Genomic DNA, 23,315 nt, shown 5'->3' with positions numbered 1-23,315 from the left:
TAATTCTGTGTTGATTAGAGGAATTGAGCACTATTATTTCTAAATCAATCATTTCTAAATTGAATGTGTCTGCAAACACATTACAGGCAATCAGAACTCTCAAAATTTCTAAATCGTGTTAAAGAGTTACAACTATCAGTAAAGCAATCATTGACTTCTGAGCTTAGTAAAAACTCAAGAACATTTTCTGTGTAGGAGCCAGGCCTGGTGGCACATACTGTAGTCCTAGCACTTGGAAGGCTGAGGCAGGAAGATCTATCTGAGTTTCAGGCCAATCTGGGCTATGTGGTGAGTTCAAGTCAGGTCTGAACTACTTAGTGAGACCTTGTCTCAAACAGACAAACAAACAAACAAAAAAAACAACAGCAACAACAACAACAAAAACTTGTTAAAGTAATTTGTAAAGAACAAAGATTTTTGGGCCAGGTATTTAGCTCAGTGGTTCCGGCAAGGACCTGAGTTTGATCCCCGGTACCAAAACAAAAAACAAAGATTTTTGAAAGGATAAAAATTTTAAATAAAGTGATAAAATTTGAAAGCTTACTTAAGACTTCTAATCACTGATACAATGAAGCTGAAAAGAATGTGTATCACCTGGAAACTCTGATCACATACTCCATCTCCAGATGAGCATCAAAATACATCACCATGCCTTTAGCTCTGCTGCCAACATCCAACACATGAGGCATAGGACTGCTCTGTACAGTTGCTCCTACATCATGGGACAGACAAGCTCAGGATGTGAAGAGAAAATGGATAGCAAGAATGGTTTGCAACATTTTGTAGCCTTACTGTAACCTCAGCATGATTTTATTTAATTCAAAGTTTAGAAGCATAATCAATTCTCCCTTCTTTATAAAAACAAAGGAAAAAAAAAAAACCCAGCTATGATGGCAGCAGAGGGGCAACTCATACCATACCCTCAGGAACCACTGAAGCTACGCTTGAGCTTTTCAGACAAAAAAAAAAGTTTTCACTGTCTGAAGAAAGTGTGAGTTACCATAATCTTCCAGTTGCTAACCAAGAGATGCTAGCATTTACAATCAACATAGCAACCCATCACGTACAATTCTAGATGGTAACGAATCCATTCTATACCTTAAAAATATGAAGCATTTTGCCTACTTGTTTAAGTGAAATCTGGCTTGTGATCAAAGTGTATGAGTCAAATGGTATTACCCTTTCCCTTGACTTTCAAGTTTAAGAAAACAAAGCTGTGTGCTTAACTGCTTGCATGGCCAGACATGACCTGTGCCCAAAGCTGGCATGGTGCCTTGTACAATACAAACACACCTCCTCTTAACACAAGGGCCAATCGATGAAGGAATCATGTCACCTACCCCCTGGCTTGAAAAGTGTCACTCTGTATGCTCATCCATGTTACTGGGCCCTTAATCCAGTTCCCAAATGGGATGGTGGGAGGTAACAGAAGAGCTGCACACTATCTTTTTTCCTGCTCTGCCCCATGATTCAGCTAAGTGCCTGCAGAGTAAGGAAAAAGGATTCAAAAACAGAGGAACAGAGAACTGTATCATTTGCACATGGATCACAAGTTGAGACAGCAGCCAGGGATTGGTGCGTGGCTTTCAAAGTTGAGTTCAGAAGGAAAAGCTCTTATATAGGCTTTGGGAAACAGGTGTAGTAGGTACTAGCCATGGAGTTAAAGGGATCACAAATGACTGGAAAATATGATTCTGTGCTATATGTCTGGGTGGTCAGAGAACGCTTCTGGATCACTGCCTGGACGACTGGATCCAGATGTGAGAGACGCCTGCAGCTTGGCCCATGCCTGAGGAGCCCTGCTCTTGGTGGCCTCTATAAACAGCTGTGTTTGCTCCTTTAGCTGGTCTAGTTCCACCTGAGTTGCCTGGTTCTGACGAATCAACTCCTTGGTTTTCAAAGTGATCTCCAGCAAGCCGGACTTATGGAGGACTACTAACGTATTCTGAAAGCGCCTGTGTTTGCTCTGTCGCTGCTCAGAAAAGATATCTGGGCTACGGCAGAGGTGCTCTGTAGCCCACAGAGGTGAGCTATAACTGGCCGACAGCGGGGAGAGGGGAGAGCTGCTCTCTAAGCCGTGCAGAGTACTGTCGGAAGCACAGACAGGACTGGCAGGGGAAGCAAAGGTTAGACTGGGAGCTTTGGCCACATGGCTGCTAGACACAGGCTGGAGAGTCTGTGGACTTCCACCCGCCACCAGGGAGGGCACACCCTGCAGAGTGGAGTCCTCAGCTAGTTTGTCACTGGGTGGGGCTGGAGTACGAGGTCTGGATGGTACAGTGCCAGTCTTTATCGGCTCACTAGAAGACAAGCTGGGGCCCGGTCTCTCAGGGCAGACTTTCTTCTGGGGTCTGCTTGCTCCTCTTTCTTCTACGCTGAGGGAAAGGCCCCTTTTGCCTGGGTGTGGGGCTATTTTGGTGTAAGAATTCAGAATGGGCAAGTAGTTTCTGGAGTCTGACTTTTTCTCAGTGGTGTGACATGGGCTGACAGGAGATGGTGCAGAGGGATGAAGGACGAACAGCTGTGGCTGTGCTGAGATCACCTCGAAGGAGGGCTGGACTGTCCACGACTGGAGCTGCGAGGAGCTGCTGCCCTGCGAACAGAGGAAGAAAGCAGCTGCTCATTGGGATGGAGGAGGGCCGTGTCTGTCAGGGACCATGGTGCACACTCAGAGGGGCACAGCTGGTTCCAGGGCAGCGCTTCCTGCATCAGGGTAGTGGAACACGATGGAAGACGTAGCTTGACAATCCATGTGGGTGTGATAGCAGTTTCTTTTTAGGAAAAGGGAAAACTTATTTATATAAGATATATAGGATACATCTTATTTTTATTCAAGTTCTATCACCCAAAAAGAAGAAACTATAGGTAGATGAAGTACTGATATAGTTCATTTTTTGAGACAGGGTCTTACTACACAGTTCAGGTTGGCCTATAACTGTAGCCTAGGCTGGCTTGAAACTTGATGTGATCTTACTGCCTCAGCCTCCCTGTGTTCACCACCGTGGCCGACTTAAAAAATAGGAAGATGGTACAATTTCCATGCAAATCTCAGGACTATCATGTGACTTTACACCAAACTATCTTCACTTAGCTATGCCTGGAATCTCTTACTAAAAACAGCTTCTAATCAAAAAGTTCATCTTATCGGGAGTCTACGGGTCCCTGTTTTTAAGGCAGTGACACTGAACCACCACCAAACCATTCTCAAGAGTAACAGCTGCCATGTTTTGGTGCTGCCTAAGCCAGCATGTGTACAATGTTCTACATGGGTCACTCAGTTAATCCCACAACAGCCCCACTGGGTGTTACCAATTCCCTTCACAAGCAGAAACTGAGGCTTCAAAGTTGAAATACCTTGCTCCACGTCACCAAGCTACTGCGTGATGCAGCTAGGATCCCATCTGTGTGATCCTAAAACTCATCCCATCTAAAAGCTGCCCTGCCTTTACTATATTGTCCCTCAATTATACATTTTATTTCAGTTGAAGTACTGATTCAGTCTTTTGTCTTTGACATCTGAAGGCCAGGCCAGCTTCAACCCAGTCCCAAAGGCCCAAGTGCAGACGCTGCTAGGCAGAGTGCGCCTAACAGGTTCTGCTCCTTAGTGTGCCACAGAGCACCTGACTGACGGGAAGCGTGCCGTGGACTATCTTCCTGCACGTGACACGTGTGTCATTCTGCACACACTTCAGCTTCTTGGATGCCAGCTTAGCTGGCACATTAGACTCACTGTAATTCTGCTCCTGTGCAAAGGCTAGGATGATCCAGAAAGCCCACTTGGAAGCCCTCCTGACATTCAAATATATCTGGGATATATAAAAGCAAGCAATACTAGGCCCGGAAACCACCTCTCTATCAGAGAAAATCTAAAATCTGGGGTCTTCTGAAGTAGAAATCAGCCCAGCCAAATTCAGTCAGAAACAAAACTCCAAGCTACCCTTAAAATATCTAATATATTGCTTTCCCAAGATGATTTTACTGGCTTGCCCTTCTTAGTGCTGCTGTTAATTTGTTCTAATTACTAGATTTTACAAATTGTAATATTCAGATTGAAATAATCTGAGGAATTATGGAACAAAATTTTAGACTTGGATAGGATGTCAGAATCATTTCACAGTAAGTCTTCATGTTCAAGATGAAGAAACTGAAGTCTATACCAAAAAAAAAAGTCTATGGTGGCAAATTGTATGCAAAATTGGAATGAGACCCTTGAAAGAAAAATCCCTAAAATCAAGCAGCAGTAATCAAGACATTACACAAGATACAAGTGATTTCTAAAGGATATTATTTTAATTTTTAGAACATGCTGGATTCTAGCATGTTTAAAAAACAAAACTAGACTACTCCATACTCCATGAGGCCAGCCTATCCCCAAACCTCCTGCCTCGTCAGCCAGCAGTCCTGCAAATGGGCCTCTGAAAAACGCCGCTCACTGAAAAATCCTACATATTCCTGTGTGTAGGCTGCAGCATTTCCTGGGCTGCCAGCCCAACCAGCAACAAATTGGCTTATCAAAAAGCCATGCAAGAAAGAGTGGCAAGGGAGCCAGAGTGAGAGTCAGCGAGAAAAGAGCTAAGGGAAAGATCGCCCAGAAGCACCTGGCAGCACTGACGGGCTGGGACAGTCTCACTTGGGCTCCATTTTCTGTCTTTATTTTCTCTTCAATAAGGAGAGCAGAGGTTCCAGCTCAGCTGTGATTTACCATGCAAAAATCTTCTAATTCTTTTTTAAAATCACCAGGCTATGTTGATGAAAGTCTGTGCTCCTCAGAAATGACCAGGTTATGGTTAAGACATTAAGGTTCCCTGTCATGCCAGGTCCTTCTAAACTCTGACACAGGATGGAAAGGTCAACATTAAAGAGGATTTCAAATTTTGCTATATTTAGTAGCCTCGTCAGTGGACAAACTGTGACACATGCAGGGTAAAAACATAAGTTTAAATGTTTTTGGATTAAATCAATCTCTTCCATTTCCAGGGCTTGACAAGTCTATATAATTAAATTCTCAAATGCTGGAGCTTAGATTTTCATGTACATCTTTTATATCTAGACAATAATCATACAATATGCAGTTATATAACAAAGCCCAGAATGGAGTATTTTTCAATGCTGCAACAAGCTGTGTGGACTCTTTTGGTAAAGTTCAAGAGCTGCCATGTCATTAATGACCTGATTACTACGAAAATACTCCAAATGTGACATAAGACACATGGAAATTGCCTCTACTTCTGAACCAAATCAATGCATCTGACATGTCTAAAATTCCCAGTGAAATTCAAATGAAAAAGAGATTTTTTTGGTTTCTACCCTCAACTCTGCTATATATTAGAATGCACCACTGAAGTAATGACATTTCAGCTTGATTCCTTCATATATGGCCAAAGCATTTCAGAGTCCCTTTGGACAAACCACAAATATGGGGGAAAGAAAGGTCTGTCTCAAAAATGAAGACAGGGGATTTAGCTCAGTGGTTCTGCCGCCTACCTCACAAGCATAAGGACCAGAGTTCGATCCCCGGTACCAGGAAAAAAAAAAAAAAAAAAAAAAAAAAAAAAAATGAAGACATGTTGATGTGGATAACTAAAGGCAAAGAAATTTAAGAAGTGAACAAGGGAATTTTTTATTTTACTGTTGGAAATGTATTTTTGATACATCAATACAAGAGACCTGCCCACTGATAAAACATTAATGATGAACAGTCTCATAGATATTTTTATCTCATGTTACCGTCTCATATTTTTTTGTCAGCTCTCTGCTTCTAATCCCGTAAGAAACTTGCACAAGAAGAAAAGTGATATTGTTTTAGTTTAGTTGGGGTCCAAGATGACATTTTTAATGAGCACACGAACAATCATTGGTCAGTTGGATAATGCAGAAATATTTTTTCCACATGCTAGTTAAGTCAGTCAAGCTGGTGATGCCTGTCAATTAACCATTTATGTCTTATTAATAAAATTACAGTAAAAATTTTTAAAAGGACATGTATGGCGACTCTATGCTTTTGGGGGAGGTGCTGGAAATGGAACCCAAATCTCATGCATGCTAGGCAAGTACTCTATCACTGAGCTACACCCCAGCCCACACACTTGAAAGGAATACCCTGTCCCTCGGATAGCAAATATGCATTAGTGTGGGTCTAGTGTCTTGTCTGTGAACTCTCCTTGGCAGACAGGGAGAGTTTAGATGGAGAAAGCTCAGCAACTTTCATCTGCACAGACTCTTGGCCATATTGGTCCTCCTCACCTGCTTGACCAGCACATTCTTCATGACGACCATGGGGGAAAGAGTAGGGAAGGCATTGTTTGCAGCTCTGGAGCTCTGCCTCAGTCTGTCTTCTCTGCTCCAGCCTAAGGCGCTCAGCATGTCCTCGGACTCCATCTGCTCTGCAGAGCTCAGACATTCTGAGCTCCCATCTGGTGGGCAGAAGAATGGTCAGTTCACTTAGGCTCTGGCTACAGTCTCTTAATGTGGCTCCTAAGGAGCCATGGGCCTTCTAAAATGGAAAGGAACACCTGTGATATATTTTTGTGAATCTTTCTGAGGTCTTTAGCTTTCACTGGATATTAAAGGGGACCCATAATTATCCTTCTCCCTCCAAAATATTAAGAATCACTGCAAAAAAAAAGAATCACTGCTCTACTTGACTTTCCTCCTCTCTTACAGATAAAAACTTGTATCAATCAGGGTTCCTCTGAAAGTAATCATCACCAGTTTACTGGAGAAATGAGTTGAATAGTTCAAAGTTAGTTGATTACTGTACTTTTAAAAATCTGTTGTTGAGAAGGGAGCATAAGCCCCAGACAGGATTAAGATCTTTAGCGATCCAGAGCAATAAAAGACAGAATAATAAAAACAAAACCAATCTGTAAATCTCAAAAATTACATCTATGCTGAAATTAAAATAGCTTCTTGGTGGCCCCCCATACACACACACCCAGTACTAGGGATTGAACTCAGGACCTCTCACACCAAAATACATCCCCAGCCTTTTTATCTTTTTGTTTTAGTTTTGAGACAGGGTCATACTAAGCCACTAAACTGCCCAGGCAGGGCTTAAACTTGCAATCCTTCCACCTCCCAGAGTCTTCCTGGATTTTCAAAGTGTAAAACTGTGGATAAATTTAAACTGAAGTTTAAATGTTTCTCTTTATGGTCTCTTTCCACCCTGATAAGCACCCTTTTGCTGGTGTCCTGAGAACATGGGTGTGCCTACTAAGGATCCTGAACTATAGAGGTGCTAGAAGGATGCTCTCCAATGCAAAGAAAATGAAGGTGTCCCTATGTAAAAGCCATACGAAAAGGAGGTAGTTAGATACCTGCTGTAAACCGAAACACTTTTGGACTCTGCTGCTGAGGAGTCTAGGATAATCCTAAATGTGCTTCAAGAATCTCAGAGTTAGCTAGGCATGATGATGTACATCTGTTATCCCAACACTCTAATAGGCTAGGGCAAAAGGATCAAAAGCTTGAGCCAAGCTTGAGTAACTTGGTGAGAACTTGTCTCTAAAATTTAAAAATAAAAATTTTTTAAAAGGATAGGATATAACTCAGGATGAAGGCTGTGGGTTCAGTTCTCAGTACTAGAAAAAAAAACTCAGCATAATTAATATGAATGAGGCAGGACTGGAATGTAAATGTAATTTAAATGAATGCACTTATCAACAACTACATTCTCTATGGCTTGGCAAAGACTGTGATCAGAAGGTCATTTACAAATAGAACTATGATTCAGAATCTGCAGTGATATATCTCAAAAAACTATGGCTGCAGGGGTCCTCACCTTGACCTAAATGAACTCATTTACCAGGTGCCTGGGTAGGTGTATTTTCAAAAGCACAAATAACCAAATGTGTCCCACTAGTTAAGACCTATTCAGCTAGAAACAAATGATTCCAGTGGAGACTGAGTACCTGGATCTCTGTTTCTAAACTCCCTTCTGCACATAAAGGAAACCAGGGGTCATTGTAGAAACAGCTGTTCCAACCCTTTGACTGGGAAGTACAAGGTAAGCCTGGACAGCTGGTCCCAGAAAGCAAGGAGGTAATCAAACACTAATAGGGGCTACCTAGATGGGACTTCCACTGTCCAAATTTTGGACAATTTGAGTGTCAGATATAATGTTAATGGATTTAACAAACCAAATTATAAAAGAATTCCATGAATGCACAGTGATACTCAAAAAAAGACTAAGGAGGGAAAGCACTTTTTTTTTTTTAACAGAAGAGTGTCAGTTAATGATAGAAAAAGAATGACAGAAGATTGCAACTTTAAACGATCAATACAGCAAATACAGTAACTAATTCAGGCAAGAATAACAAATCGATGGTTAAACCACTGGTCAAGAGTTTGGTGTTAAAGCAGAAGAGTCACATAATCTCAAAGTGTCATCCCACAAGTTACTTACTAACTACAACAAGAAAAAGTATTTTTACAATAAAATCTAGCGCACATCATATTAACCAAGTGATTAACAGAGAATCACCAAGAATAATTTATGAGTTTACTTAATGTGTTGCACTAGAAAGAGCTCAACATCAGCAGTGTAGTATTTTGGAGAAAAATATTTACTCTGATTCCAGTAATGGGAAAATTAACAGAAAATCTAGAGTGTGAAACACTACCAAACAACAGATATCACTGTCAGGAAGGGAGGGAGGGAATATGGATGGGGGAGCTAAAAACAAGACCAAAAAAGCAGGACAGCTAAATGCAATGCATGATCTTCATTTGGATCCTGATCCAAAACAAACACACAAAGATTAAACAGCTATAATGGACATTACTGGGACAATGGAAGAATTCTCAACATAGCCTACAGCTAATAACTGTATCAGTATTAAATTTCTTAGGAATGGAGAAGAATGTCCTCCTTTTTGGGAGATCCAAAGTATTATAGATAAAATATTAAGTATTTGAAACTTACTTTCAAATAGTTCAGCCAGTACGTGTGTGGGAGCAAAGAAAAAAAGCACATATGGCAAAATGAAAACACCCAGTGCTTTTTTTTCTTCTTTTTCTTTTGGTGGTAGCAGGGATTGAACCCAAGATTTTTACAATGAGCCACATCCCCAGCCCTTTTTTGTTTTTACTTTGAGCAAGGTTCTCACTAAATTGCTAATTTTCCCAGTCTGGCATCAAACTTGCAGTCCCCTGACTCAGCCTCCCAAAGTAATGGGATTATAGGTGTGTACCACCACACCCAGATCTAGAAGAAAATATCTTTCTTATGGGAGTATTTATTTATTCTTGTATAGACTGAAATTTTCCAAGTGTAAATTTGGAAAGTAATTAAAATGAAAAACACTATTTTGGTTGTATGGATTTCATCATATTTCAAGATAAGAGGAGCAACTTGGGCAGAAACAGAATCACTGGCACCAGGCCCAGGAGTGGCTGGAGGCATTCACTGCAATACTGGCCTGACAAAAAGCTGAAGTCCTTGGGAGAAGTGCCCAACTGTCCACCATACTGGAAGTTACAGACGGAAGGTCTGTGGATAATGTTTACCTTCTTCTTTCTAAGTTTCTAAACTTCTACAATGCACATGCGTTACCTTCATTATAAGAAACAAAAATAAAAAGTAAACATAGTAAAAGAAAAAAGAGAGCTGGGGATTTAGCTCAGTGGCACCAAGCCCGCCACACAAGCGCAAGGTCCTGAGTTTGATCCCTGGTACCAAAAAAGAAAGAAGAAAGAGATACTGTGGCTGCCCTATTTTGAAAACCCCACCTTCCAGGCCCTCCCTCAGTCCCTTGGTATCAGATTGCCCAGGAGGGGTTCTGAGGGTCAGTGCCTTGAATGAAGCTGTGGGAAGACTTACGATGAGGCAAACTTGGGAAATGACGTCTAGAGATGGAGAAGAGAAACCGTAAGTGCCACTTTCCCTAAGCAGTCAACTAATTCCTGTTATTCTAATCCCTCGGCTTTGTTTCTGTCTAAGTCTATCTATAATTTGGCTTCTCATTTAGCATGTCTACAAGGTGAAAATATATCAGCCTAAGGATGGGAGAGTTCTAGTTTTCCTAATATCTGCCTCTGTGAACCTGGAAAGTAGAAAACTTTCCCTAGAAAAGGTTCCAATCCTAGGCTGCTGACTCAGCCCAAATCCCTGGCATCAACTCTGCATCCCCTGGGCCAAAAATGTTGACCTCAGTTCAACATCCGAGGGTAGTTCAAGTCTTCTATCTAGGGGGAAAAACACTCAACACAAAATTAGGAGCTTCAAGGAGGATGTACATAGCCCTTTTGGGTAAGGTTTAAGATAAGCTAATAAAGAAAGTTGTTCTAGGGCTGGGGATTTAGCTCAGTGGTGCCACTGCCTGCTTCACAAGTCCTGAGTTCCATCCCTGGAACCAAAAAAACACAACAACAACAACAACAACAACAACAAACACAGAAAACTATCCTACTTTCTTATTTCTAGTAGATACTCTAATTTAGAGTTGAGCCAAGTGGCTCATAGTCCAAATTTTAAAGAAGCACAGAAACTATGAAGGAAGGAGGCTGGATGGAGGCAACAATTAAAGCACAGTATAATTACTTTCTTAGCAAAAAATTAAACAGTCATTTGCTACATATTGATGATTCAGGAAATGATGGGCTGCCTGTTGGATGGTGGCTTTACCAGATTGCCTAGGTAGGTAGTAGGCTACATCATTCAGGTTTGTGAGTACACTCTGCAGGGTTCACAAAATGACAGGCGTCACTGAGGACACGTCTCTCAAATCATATCATCATTAAGTGATGCATGACTGCAGCCTTCAAATTTGTTGCATGATGACAACACACTATTTTTTCCTTGCAATATAACTATTCCCATGAAAAAGGAGCTAACACAACACAAGTGGAATATTTTTTTCCAGTAACCACTTACAACAATTGAGAATGCAAGATTTCAAGTTGAGGGTCTAAACTGAAAAAAGGTATCATATCATTCTTTCAGAGCTAACTCCAGTCAGTTTGATGGATAACCTACTATATGGCATCACAGTCACTATTTTAAGAGATCAGACAGGACCTGGCATGGTGGCATATGTCTGTAGTCCCAGCACTCAGGAGGCTGAGGCAGGAAGATAACCAAGAGTTCAAAGCCAGCCTGGGCTACACAATGAGTTCAAGATCAGCCTAAACTACACAGCAAGACCTTACCTTAAAAAAATTAAAAAGAGTTTATTTCTTACATGTGAAAATTTTCCCATCCTTACCACACAATAAGTTTTAGGAAGGAAATTTTTCAGGCAAATTATTCATATTTTTAACCTGAAAATCCAGAGTCCTTATCGGACTCAGCAGCCACCACACCAAGCTGACGAGCCGCTTTCTTCATCTCTGTGCCTCTGCCTTGCTTGGCAGAGAGTCTCCTGGGGCTCTCTCTGGACGGGATTTTCCTCTCCATGTTTTACTGGGCTGGAGGCGGGTTCATCAGTACTCTGCCTCTGGGCTGCCCTACAAGAAACAACAGTTACATAAAAAGACACTGCCCGGGAAGCTGAAACAGATGATCTGAAAGATGAATAAAGTAAAGACAAAGAACATGGCCTCACCCACTTCATTTATATTTTTTCAAGTCTCAACTGACAAGAGCTTCAAGTTTATTAAACAAAATGGTTTTCACCCAAAAGGAGATTCACATGCTCTTTCTGCCTTCCAATTCCATTACATATTCAAGGCACACAATCCACATTCAGTAGATGCTTTGTGAACTGCTAACAAAGGCACATTTGATTAGGCGTTTTGGAATGGATATCCAAATCAGCTGGGCCTCCTGCCTGAGGAGAGGAGAGATAACAGCCACCGACACAACTTGCTCTCCTGGTACACATCTGCAGGCTTGTGACCTACTGCGGCCTCCCACAGTGTACAGCTCTAACACAAACCTCTCAGTCCCTTGGATGTAGTACTTAACAAAGTAAACACTGCTTATATACGCGTGTCACTTTTTGTTTTAAAAAATAGTTTTAGAGGCTGAGAAGGGATTATGGCTTGGTGGTAGTGTGCTTGCTTTGTATGGGAGAAGCCCTGGGTTACATCCTTGGTACCACAAAAACAACAACACTTTTACGTACAGATAATTTGGTGTATAATAAAGTGCTTGTATCATGTGAAGGTATGTAACATTTATTGTCGCTAATGTCATCTTACTTGGGCCTCACACTGTCCTCCTTGGTTGTGATCCCATTTTACACAGGAGAAAGTTGAGAAAGTTATATTCAGTCATTTAAAAGTGTTTATCAGGTGCTCATTAATATATCAGGCCGGCCTTGTGCTAGGACTGGGATACTGAGTAGGACAGACATGTTCACTTCCTTCCTGGAGCTTATGATCTAGTCAAAGATGGACAGCAAGCAAAGAATCATGTAACTACTATTCTAATTGGTGCTATGAAGGGGCAAGGATGAGTCCAGGGGACCGAGGCAGTGACATGCGCTGGTATCTGGAGGATGTGGAGTCAGCAGGGTTAGCCAGGTAAAAGGCAACAGGTAGTGTATGCAGGTGTTTTCCAGGCACCATGAAGGCCCCCAGGGACACTCAGAAGGGCCAGGAAGGTCAGAGCACAGTGTGCAGGGAGAGACTGCTATGGAGTGACACAAGGCGAAGAGGGGGAACAGAAAGGCAGGGCCTGGGAGTCCGTTTGGACAGACTCTAGATATTATGAGCAGTAGGAAGCTACAGAAGAATGTGAATCATAAGAGTGGGCATGATCAGATTTTTTCTTCCTTTCTTTGTGTGTGTGGGGTTTTTTTTTGTTTTGTTTTGTTTTTGGTGGTGCTGGGGATAGAATCAGGGCCTCACACTTGCTAGGCAAGTGTTCTACCACTGAGCTACATCCTCAGCCCAAATTTGCCTTAAAAAACATTTTGGATGCTACACCGAGACTCAGGTGAAGGCAAGCAAAAGTGGCACTAACATCATCTGAACACTACTACTGCAGTCCAGGTGAACTGCAGTAGTGGCTCTAGAACAGGGGACAGAAATGCAGAGGCTGACCTGATGGGATGTGGTTATTACACTGGGGTGCGTGCGTGCGTGCGTGTGTGAGTGTGTGATGGTACCATTTTCTAATCCCAAGAAGAACACAGAAAGGAGGTGGGTAGGGTGGCAGGTATGGCTAGGCTATTCAGTCTGCTTACTAGAGGCTGAAGTGACTGTGGGTCATCCAAGTTAAGATGCTGTGTAGGAAGCCATACATTAGGACTAGAGCCCAGGGGAGAAGCTTCTGTTTGCCTTAGAAACTTACAGCTAGTCCACAGCATATCCAGACCTGCGCTGGCAGGGCCAGAATGAGGCAAATGAGCCCCAAAAATGGCTGGCAGAGGCTGAGAACATTCCAATTTTTTTTCTTTTTCCTCCCCACACCCAGATGTTTTAACAAATATCTGAGTCACCCAGGAATGGCAGCTGTAAAGGTGGAACGATAAGAACACCGAGTACTGGGCCGGGGATTTACCTCAGTGACCCTGTGCCTGCCTAGCAAGCACAAGGTCCTGAGTTCAATCCCTGCATGAGAAAAAAAGAACACCAAGGATATTACAGGGATGAAGGCAACAGGGAGCCAACAGGGAAGCACCAATAATGAAAATGGGTAGGGAAGCAAAGCCTGGTAAGTTTTAGTGCACAATCCATTCATGGCTCCGTCCTGTCGTCCCCTTCTGAGCGAAGAGAAACACCAAGCCAGGCCAAAGAGCACTGCACCCGGAATACCCTGAAGGGCCAGGCGTAAACAGCTCTGCTAATACAGAGCCTAGTGAGGAACACTAGAGGAAAGATCCACAGTAACAGAAGATGAGCATGCTTTTGAGCATCTTTGAAAAGCATCCCTGAGCAACCTTCTTGTTCCCACTTTTGCATACAGCTGAAGTGGACTAAAGGGAGCACAAACGGGTCTGAAGGAGATTGAATTCGAAACACAATTTCAGGCAAAAATTATTCTGCCCCAAAACTAACTCACTGAAGGGGACCAGCTTCCTCATTCATGTCAAGTCAAGCACTCTTCCACAGGTCACAAGCTTAATCCTATTTGTATAAAAGATAAACAATGGCACTTGTCACATTTTGCAGAGTGCTATGAAAAGCAATGCTTCTTTATTTGACAATTATGTTTGAAAGCATGGACGAGCCAATTTAAAAAGCAGACTAAAATGTAAAATTATATCTCTAATTAAATCAGGATCCTTTTGTATGAAACCCAACAAATGTGCACAGTGCAATTTTCTTAAAATAATACTGTTCAGAAGAGAACAGGAACCTTCGAAATGGAAGTAGATGTAGCTTGACGATGGGCATCCAGACTAGTGCAGCTCTGACCTGATTAGGAAAGCAGCTCGTATCAGTTGCAACTACTTAAGAAACTGACAAAGTTTCATATCCTCTTACTAAACGTGGATTACTTTGCAGTACTTTACAGAAAGCATTCCAATTTATTCTTTTTTTTTTTTTTGGTACCAGGGATTGAACTCAGGTCCTTGCCCTTGCAAGACAGGCCACCGTTAAACGTGGATTACTTTGCAGTACTTTACAGAAAGCATTCCAATTTATTCTTTTTTTTTTTTTTTGGTACCAGGGATTGAACTCAGGTCCTTGCCCTTGCAAGACAGGCCACCAAACCGCTGAGCTAAATTCCAGGCCCTACAATTTATTCTTTTATGATCCCCAGGATAAGACAAGGAGAATGGTCTTCCTATTGTTATTAAAATGAGGCCCGTGCACGTGGTGGCACACTCCCGCAATCCGAGCACTCAGGAGGCTGAGACAGGAGTACTGCTGCAAGTTTGAGGCTAGCCTGGACTACACAATCAGTTCAAAGCCAGCCTGCACCACGTAGTGAGAACTTATTTAAAAAAAAAGAAATATAAATAGAATATGGCCAATAAAAGCTACAGAAAATACAAAGGAATTTATATGGCTCATTGAGAATTTGCAGGATAATATTGACCATAAAAATCAAAATAATCAAACAGTGACAAATTGGCTAAAAAAGCAGATGCTAACATTTTAGACCCTGGGAGTTGGTAGCAGTTGCAAATAAAGAATACACAATTAACTTTAGAATGGTAAACTGACTACGTTGGATATGGCCATTAAAAATATGAAAGTCACTGTCCTGGATAAAGTTCTCTCTCCGGAACAGGAAGTGTAGCTTCCCAGCCAGGAGGGCTCGTGTGGGAGGGAGCCTGGAGAGTTGCATTCCTCCCCACCTCTTTCCTTTGAGTGGGAGTTAGCCATTAACAACAGACCCCAGTGGCCACCGCACCACAGAAGAGGTGCTGGCAGCTACCACCAGCACTTCTCAAACCTAGGGTCACACAAGCAAAGGCCGAAAATATCAAGAAATTGTTGTAGGTTTTTTCTTCCTTGGTATTTACTATTTGACAATACAGTTAGACGTCATAAGCAGAAAAGGAGTTGAAGATAGGTACGTGTGTAAACTCTCACCCACTTTCTCATCTTTTGGCAACATTGCTCTACAAATATCTCTGAAGACCCCCCCACTTCCTTACACTGCATTAGGACTAATTTAAATTCCCAGACTTTCAGAATTGGTCCTAACTGGACTGTATATGTTATACAATGTCCAAAAAGTTCCCAGAGAGGATAGTACACAATAAAACTCATAAGGGAAAGTAGTAACTACATCGGTCTATATAAACTGGTATAAATTTCTAGCAAGTGCTCACAGCACTTCTATTTTTGCATTTCTTAGAGTCTAATTATTTGTCTCCTCAACCTCAAGGGTTATTTTTGTTTTCATTTTAATCTTTGCAACCTCAGCTTCCAACAAGGAACATGTGAGTTATTCAAGAAAATACATTCCAACAAGTCTCTGACAGCCATAGCATGGCTTAGTTGTCGCCAAGATACCTCGAACATCTTGACGGTAAAGATTCTGTATTTCCAAACGCCATGGCCAACTCCAGATCCAGTTTCCAGGTCTGGTCTAATGCTAGAAATAGACATTTAATCTACCTCTTAAAAACCTCAAGGGCAAATCCACCATCCATACTGAAGGCTGGTGTGATCCAAAATGTCAGTTAAGGTTTGAGCTTCTGATCAAAAGGACACCCAAGTGTTACAAGGAAAGGATCTGAAATGCAGCTTTCAGCTCTCCTTTTATAAATACTTGGCAACATTCCCAAGAGCCCACGCTCCCTTAAAAATGTGTCACGTGTATAACATGCGTGAACAGAGAGGTGAAAGCCCAAGCACAAGTTTAAATAAATTGATAAGTCAATAGGAAATGAATCTACCAACCACAAAACCATAAGTTATCACAGACTCATAAATATGTTACTGGGTTTTAAGTCGTTTTCTTTTGGTCTGCATATTCAGAGATACAATTCTGGGAGAATATATGTATATTTTAATAGTGAAAAAACTCTACCTAAATCTCTAACATTCATCTTCCCCTTCACATTCATTCCCATCTTCAAACTCGGCTGAAAATTCCTGTCAAAGATCCTGAATCCTGGGTCGGGAATTTAGCTCAGTGGCACCAGGCCTGCCTCGCAAGAGCAAGGTCCTGAGTTTGATCCCCGGTACCAAAAAAAGAAGAGGAAGAGGGAGAAGATCATCCTGAATCCTGCTTCCACATAATCTATGTTTGAAACCAGGTATGTATGGCTCTCTAATCTTCCTCAAAGGGACTAGAGAACTTTCTTAAATCCTGGCTGCAAAGAGTTCACAATAACTGCGCCCACCTATCTATTCGCACCAGCCCACACTGCATCTGTGCCAACAGCATGTGCTCCCTCCAGGCATCCACCAGCCTGCCAGCTCAGCAGGGCAGAACTGGGCAGACCCTAGGACTGCGCAGTGACTGGCTTACCACCAACCTTCCGGGGCAAACGCACAGGCAATGTGCACAGCCAGAATTTGGGCAATACCAAAGAGCCTGGTTATGGCCTGAGCCCTGGGGTCCGATCAGAATTACCCACCAACCCCTAACTCCCTTGCTTAGCACTGCCCACCATTTTTCCCATATCCCTACCCCCGGTACTACACTTGGCAAGCTGGCCACCTTGGAGAAATGATCAGCAAAGTAGGGGGTGGCAGGTCTTTGGAAAAGACACCACACCTGTGCCCAGGGCCAGAAGGCAGGTAACTGAAGGTCCCGGATCCTCACGCCGGCAGCACACTCTCGCGCCCAAGCATCTGCCCCCTGCCCGGCCTCGGTTCTCAGCCCCGCAGGCCTCCAGCTCCGTCTCGGCAGACAGAGGCAGCCAGGCCCCCAGCAAAAGACCGGGCCCACCTGCCCTAGAACTCACCCCGCGGGTTCCCACGAGCCCCTCGCCACTCGCGATCCCTCCTGGCCCGCGATCCCCTTTCCCACGCGGGCCCAGCCCTCACGGAGAACCAAGCAGACTACGCAGAGGGCAATGTGTCCCCTAGCTCCTACCATGTGGCCTCTGTCCCCCGAAAGTCCCGGTTCCACCTTGCGTACCTCGCTCCCACCTTACTCTGTTCTCTACTCCACCTGCTTCTCCAGCGCCCTCGCCCAAACCCTCCCGGGTTGCGCCACCTCTGCTCCCTTCCCAGTGAGCCGAGCCCTCCCTTTCTCACCTAGGGCAAGGGTCGCGGCTCTTTGATCAACCCAGCAGGTCATGCGGCGCATGCGCGAGTTCGGCCCCACGGCTCCATGACAACCCAGTGCTCGTTTGGTCTCTAGTTATCCCCCTGGCCTCCCGCCCATTTCTCCTCCCCCCGCCTCCGCGACGACATTCACCAGCCATGTGACCAGACTCGGATGACCAGGCACCAAGGATACTGCGCCCTGTTCTCCTAGAGAGGCCCCTATTTCTCCGCCTCCGCCGGAAGGCGAAGCCGCGCGCGGCAGGCACGGCGCCAGAGGACGACGCTCTCTCCGCCGAAGGCGGGCTCTCTGTGGTAATTTCCTGAGGCCCGGCCGCCATTTTGTAGGGGACTTTGAGCAGTGGGCGTGGCCGGCACGGTCTGGAGGCGGGGTTTCGAGGCGCCAGGCTGGGCGGGCTTTTTACAGCCCGCACGACAGGAGGCGTGATTGGTTTAGGGCGGCTGAGGGAGGCCGCTGTCGGGTGTGTACCTCCGGGACGCTCTGTGGGTGGGGACCGGAACAGGCTGTGCCCGGCGTGGGAGACGGTCCGCACGGGGGGGGCCCTCGTGTTTGCCACGCCTGTCTCACGGTCTGTTTGCGTTCGCGTCCGCCCGCGAGATCAAGCTGCACGGGGCCCGGACGCAGTGACTTTTACGCGGGTGACTTCACGTCCACTTGCTGTTTGGCTCGCTTTGTCTGGTGCCGCGCTCACTAGGTGTTGGGTTGATAACAGATCCTGTTTTCTCGCGCCAGGCCTGGAAGTTTCGAGGAGAACAAGAGTGTAGCATCTAAAGAAAAAAGGGGGTCGAAGTCAGAAGATGCGTTTGATTAGTGAGGGTTACTCTTTAGAGAAAGAGGACATGGGTGAGTTTAAAAGATTGTTGAGGATTGTTGACAGGGAGCATAGTGGTACTGGCCTTTATCCACAGCACTCTAGGAGGCTGAGGCAGGAGGGTCACAAATTCATGACCAGTCTAGGCAGTTTAGGGAGACGTAGGCTAAAAAAATTAAAAAGGGCTGGCGTTGTAGCTCCGTGTGGAAGCCTTGGGTTGAATTCTCAGTATAGGGCAGATAGAGACGTTCTGGAGTGTGGTATCCAATTATAGTAGTCACCAGGAGGAGCTATTTAACCAAAATTAAACATGAGAAAATTCCATTTTAGTTGCTGTGGGGGAATTTTAAGTGCTCAATAGCTACATGTGGCTGATGGCCACTGTATTGGACACTGAAGTCTATAGCACATTTTTTGCATTGCAGAAAAATTGGACAGCGCGGATCTAGATGATGAGGAATTGTCCATTGTTGATAAAGCATTTGAAAGTGCCAGTAGATCATGGTCATGTTAGTCCTTCAGGCCCAGATTAATGCTAATGTATGTCTGGGTATGGGGAGTGTACTTGGTAGAGCGTAAGCTTTACCCACAAATAACAGTTGAATGCCTGCAGCATGTAAGGCTATTTGGGGATGGAAGGAATGAAAATAATAGTTAACCATTACCGAACAATAAAGAACGGTTGCTTTACGAACGTTTTCTTTATGAGGCCTCAACAAATTTGTGGCATATGTGCTGTTACTCCCTGTAAGGGAATTGAAGGTTGTGCCCAAGACGACAGCTACTAAGCTGGCGCTCTTAGTTGCAAAGTCATATTGCCTCGTTTTGAGGTTGACTGAACGGGTCTTTGCCTTTGAATAGGTTAAAATCTGACATGGGAAATAACATGTGATAAGTACCAGAAGATTCTAAACCAAACAAAATCAAGGGAGGGGAAAGAAAACATGCAGCTTGATTTTTGTTCGAGGAAGAAGAGGCCAGCAGACAAAATTTTAAGGACAAATAAAAGTTGGATCTACAGTAATAGAAGTGAGAGGTCAAATTGCATACAGGCAGAAAAGAATAAGCAAAAGCATGCGGGAAAACCTTACCTTGGTCTCCAACCGGACAAATAAGTCAGACTTCCTTGATTTTACCTGCAGGTGAGCAGCCAGCCATGAATCAACAGTTCGAATTTGTTGCCAGGCGTGGTTTCAAATGCCTGTGATTCCAGCATGGGAGGCAGAGGTGGGAGGGTTGCTGAGTTCAAGGCCAGCCTGGGCTACATAGTGAGACCCTGCCTCAAAACAACCACAAAACAATTTGAATGTAAAAAACACATTTGGGTGGGATTCCAGCCCTGTGGAGGCTGAGGCAGAAAAGTGCTAGCCTGGGTTACATAGAGCATAGCAAGTTCAAGGCCAACCTGGGCTGCATTGTGAGACCGTCTCAATAAAACCAGAAATAAAAACACTTAAGTTTGGCAATGGCACCAGCCGAAGCTGACCTGTTTTCCGATAGGCATAATTTTATGATTATTATATAACTATGTGAGTAGAATAAGCTCTTCGTGAAAATAAATGATATTTTTAAACAGCCAAAGTGATTTTTTTTTCTTTGTTGGTTCATCAGGGTTTGTAAATCAGCATCTTTCTAAACAGTTTCTTAGTCCTAGGAGTTCTTTTAAACTTTGTTCTCACATTCTTGGTTAGGCTAAGATCCCTGTGATGAAGAGTAGACTTTGAAATACCTTCTTGCTGAAGGGTCCTATCAAATTGGGTCCTCTCCAGTACTGTGTGGTTTAAAACTCATTTTGCCACCATCGTTGCCACCAGGGGGAGACATGCTCCCTTAAATGCTGCTGCACTTTAGGACTGGCCCAAGGTTTCCTTTTCCTTTCTCCTATCAGAGAGAGCTGTCAAAAATTGCAACTCCGCCCTGCCTGCTTCATTAGTTACCTGCCCTTTCCACGTGAGGATCTGAATTTTTAATATATTATTTGCATAATATATTATAAAGAGTTAGCCTTGTGTTAAGCTTTATTTGAAGATATTTCAAAGTTTACTTAGTGATTGGTTAGGCTGGTAGAGCACTTGTCTAGCATGTGTGAGGCCCCTGGGTTTGATCCTCAGCATCACTTTTTTTTTAAAAGTCAACATATACTTGTGCAAAAATGTGCAAAAAGTGGGGAGGGGATCAGGAGATGGGTGGAGGTGGGAGGAAGGGGAGGGAAAGAGGATACAAAGAGAAAGTATGTTGTCCAGGTACCAACTTCCCACAAGGAATGTAAACATTATATACTACAAACATGCTAATAAAGATTTAAAACATTTATAAATAATTGTTTAGCTGGGCATGGTGGCGCATGCCTGTAATCCCAGCATTGGGGAGGCTGAGGCAGGAGGATCGCTGTGAGTTTGAGACCAGCCTGGGCTACATAGTTCTAGGTCAGTCTCAACTGCATAGTGAGACCTTGTCTCAGAAAAACAAAAACAAACAAAAAATAATAATTGTTTAGTAGTTGTTTCATTTTGGCCAGGCACAGTGGTGCCTGCCTGTAATCTTAGCTAGTTGAGAGGATAAGGCAGGAGAACCACTTGAGCCCAGAAGTTCAAGACCAAACTGAACAACATAGCAAGACTGTCTCAAAAAAAATTTTTTTAAAGATTACTTTGATACTTAAGGTTAATTTTAAATTATTTAAAAATAATTGGCTGAGTTTGGTGGCATATACTTATAATTTCAGCACCTTCAGAGGCTAAGGTAGGGGGATTGAACATTTGAGTCCAGCCTGGGCAACTTAATGACTTAGTGAAACCCTGTCTCAAAAAATTTAAAAAAGGGGCTGGGGATATAGCTCAGTGAGAAAGCCTTCAGTTAAACTCCTAGTACTGCAAAAATAAGTAGTATATAATAGGAGCCAGGCATGGTAGTACATATCTGTAATCCCAGCACTTGGGTGGCTAAGGCAGGAAAGTTGCTGTGAGTTCTCAAAAACACTAAAAAAAAAGGGCTGGAGATTTAGCTTCATGGTGCCAGTTCCTCCCTGGCAAGCGTAAGGTCCTGAGTTGAATCCTCGGTTCCTGGAAAAAATAAAATAGTATAATAGGAGGCAAGGAAAGTAATCAAAACATGTGCTTCAAATCCTAGCTCCTGCCATTATCATTTTATAAAAGAGGAGTATTTTGTTGGATTTTTTTTCCATTAAGTTTATTGGTACATTTTAGATATATAATAGTTACATACATCACTGGAAACTTGTACCTTTACATGACATATCTTGGTTCTTATTTTTTCCCCATTCCCCTGCCTCCCTTCAACTCCTCCACCCCTCCCTACTTACAAAGACTTTGTTTCTATTTTTTCCTTTTCTCATATTTTTTCCTTTCCCTTCTTTCCTTTCCCTACTCCTCCCGCTTCCCCTACCCCTTTAGACCTTTTCTTCCTATTTCACATTATCAGTTATACATTTGGATCCTTATTTACACTTTTAGTTTCTCACATCAAAAAAAACGTATTTACACGTGGGTCCTGTTTATTTCATAAGACTTTGTTTCTATTTTTTCCTTTTCTCATATTTTTTCCTTTCCCTTCTTTCCTTTCCCTACTCCTCCCGCTTCCCCTACCCCTTTAGACCTTTTCTTCCTATTTCACATTATCAGTTATACATTTGGATCCTTATTTACACTTTTAGTTTCTCACATCAAAAAAAACGTATTTACACGTGGGTCCTGTTTATTTCATTTAAGAGCATGGCCTCAGTGTGCATCCATTTAGCTATAAATGTCTCTAGTTTCTCATTCTTTATGGTTGAGTAGTACTCCATTTTATTAACACACACACACACACACACACACACACACACACACACACACCTTTGTCCAGTCTCAAGTTGATGAGCTATTGGGCTGTTTCCAAGTATAAACATGCTATAAACATGGGTGCGCATATATTGCTGTGGTATGATTCTTTTAATTCTTTGGGATGATACCCACTCAGCAGAGGAATAGCTGGGTCAAATGGGACCTCTAATCCTGGTTGAGGCATCTCCATATTGATTTCCATAGGGTTGCACCAGTCTGCACTCCCAGCAACAGTGGAGAAGGGTTCCTTTCTCCCCACAACCCTGCCAGCATTTGTTACTGGTTGATTTCATGATAGCAGCCATTTGTGGGGTGAGGTGGATTCTCAGTGTCCTCTCAAATGGCCAGTGATGCTGAACATCTTTTCATATGTTTATTTGCTGCTTTTACTTCTTTGTCTGAGAAATGTCTGTTCATTTTATATGCCTATTTTTTAATTGATTCTTTATATTTGAGGGATCTGATTTTTATAGTTCTTTATACTAGATAGCGGAAAAGGGGAGTCTTTTGATATACTCATTGCATATATACGTAGGAAGCTAGAACATAATCGCACAATTTAAAAAATGAAAAGTATCAGCTTTATGAAAAACATCTCATGATTGTTTTTCCAATTTTGCTGAAGACCAGGGAAAACACTCTAGGACTGGCATTTGGAAATCATTGATTTCCTTTTTCTGATCCTCACTGAGGCATCTGTAAAATAGTCATCCTCTAGCCTGAATTAGCACCAGGCATTATTGGTGCTGCCCACTTTGTAGAATCTTTTTTGAGGTAGAAGAACTGAACCCAGAACCTTCACACTTGACCTTTTCTATTTTTTATTTTGAGACAGGGTCTTGCCAAGTCCCAAAGTTGCCAGGCTGGGCTCGAAGTTGCAGTCCTTCAGTTTTAGTCTTCCAGGGTGTTGGGACTACAGGCATATGCCAGCACATCTGGCTTTTGTAGAGCTTTTAAAGAGGATTTGATGGTGTGGTAGGCACCTGTGTGTCTTAGAGTCATGCGCCAGTCAGAGAAGAGGTGAGGGCCTCCAACCTGAGTGGGCAGAGGGATCTACACCCCTAACCCGTGAAGC

General features: G+C 43.1%; 1 protein-coding gene across 6 annotated transcripts; it reads right to left on the bottom strand.

Moving 5' to 3' along the window:
* Positions 1 to 471: 471 nt before the first annotated feature.
* Positions 472 to 17,851, bottom strand: Cipc (CLOCK interacting pacemaker). 6 transcript variants are annotated; one of them, XM_033766704.1, is made up of 4 exons: positions 17,720 to 17,851; positions 11,260 to 11,445; positions 6,244 to 6,413; positions 472 to 2,593 (listed from the first exon to the last, which is right to left on the bottom strand). In XM_033766704.1, the coding sequence occupies exons 2-4, from the start codon at positions 11,393 to 11,395 to the stop codon at positions 1,700 to 1,702; spliced, it is 1,200 nt and encodes a 399-aa protein (XP_033622595.1). In that variant the 5' UTR covers positions 11,396 to 11,445; positions 17,720 to 17,851; the 3' UTR covers positions 472 to 1,699. The 6 variants fall into 6 exon arrangements, with proteins under 6 accessions (XP_033622595.1, XP_010643864.1, XP_010643862.1 ...); XM_010645562.3 differs by lacking the exon at positions 17,720 to 17,851 and adding an exon at positions 17,557 to 17,709; XM_010645560.2 differs by lacking the exon at positions 17,720 to 17,851 and adding an exon at positions 17,393 to 17,548.
* Positions 17,852 to 23,315: the final 5,464 nt, after the last annotated feature.

This window comes from Fukomys damarensis, unplaced genomic scaffold, assembly GCF_012274545.1.
Source record: "Fukomys damarensis isolate Sample0158 unplaced genomic scaffold, DMR_v1.0_HiC HiC_scaffold_21, whole genome shotgun sequence".
Classification (NCBI taxonomy): domain Eukaryota; kingdom Metazoa; phylum Chordata; class Mammalia; order Rodentia; family Bathyergidae; genus Fukomys; species Fukomys damarensis.
This window is presented reverse-complemented; position numbering and strand designations above follow the sequence as displayed.

Bases quoted from the DNA above. Each gene is read 5' to 3' on its own strand.
- Cipc (XM_033766704.1), bottom strand. From the start codon at position 11,395: ATGGAGAGGAAAATCCCGTCCAGAGAGAGCCCCAGGAGACTCTCTGCC. The intron at 6,414-11,259 runs GTTAAAAATATG...TCTGCCCACCAG, and splicing joins TAAGGACTCTGGATTTTCAG to ATGGGAGCTCAGAATGTCTG. The intron at 2,594-6,243 runs GTGAGGAGGACC...CTCTGTTCGCAG, and splicing joins AGAATGTGCTGGTCAAGCAG to GGCAGCAGCTCCTCGCAGCT.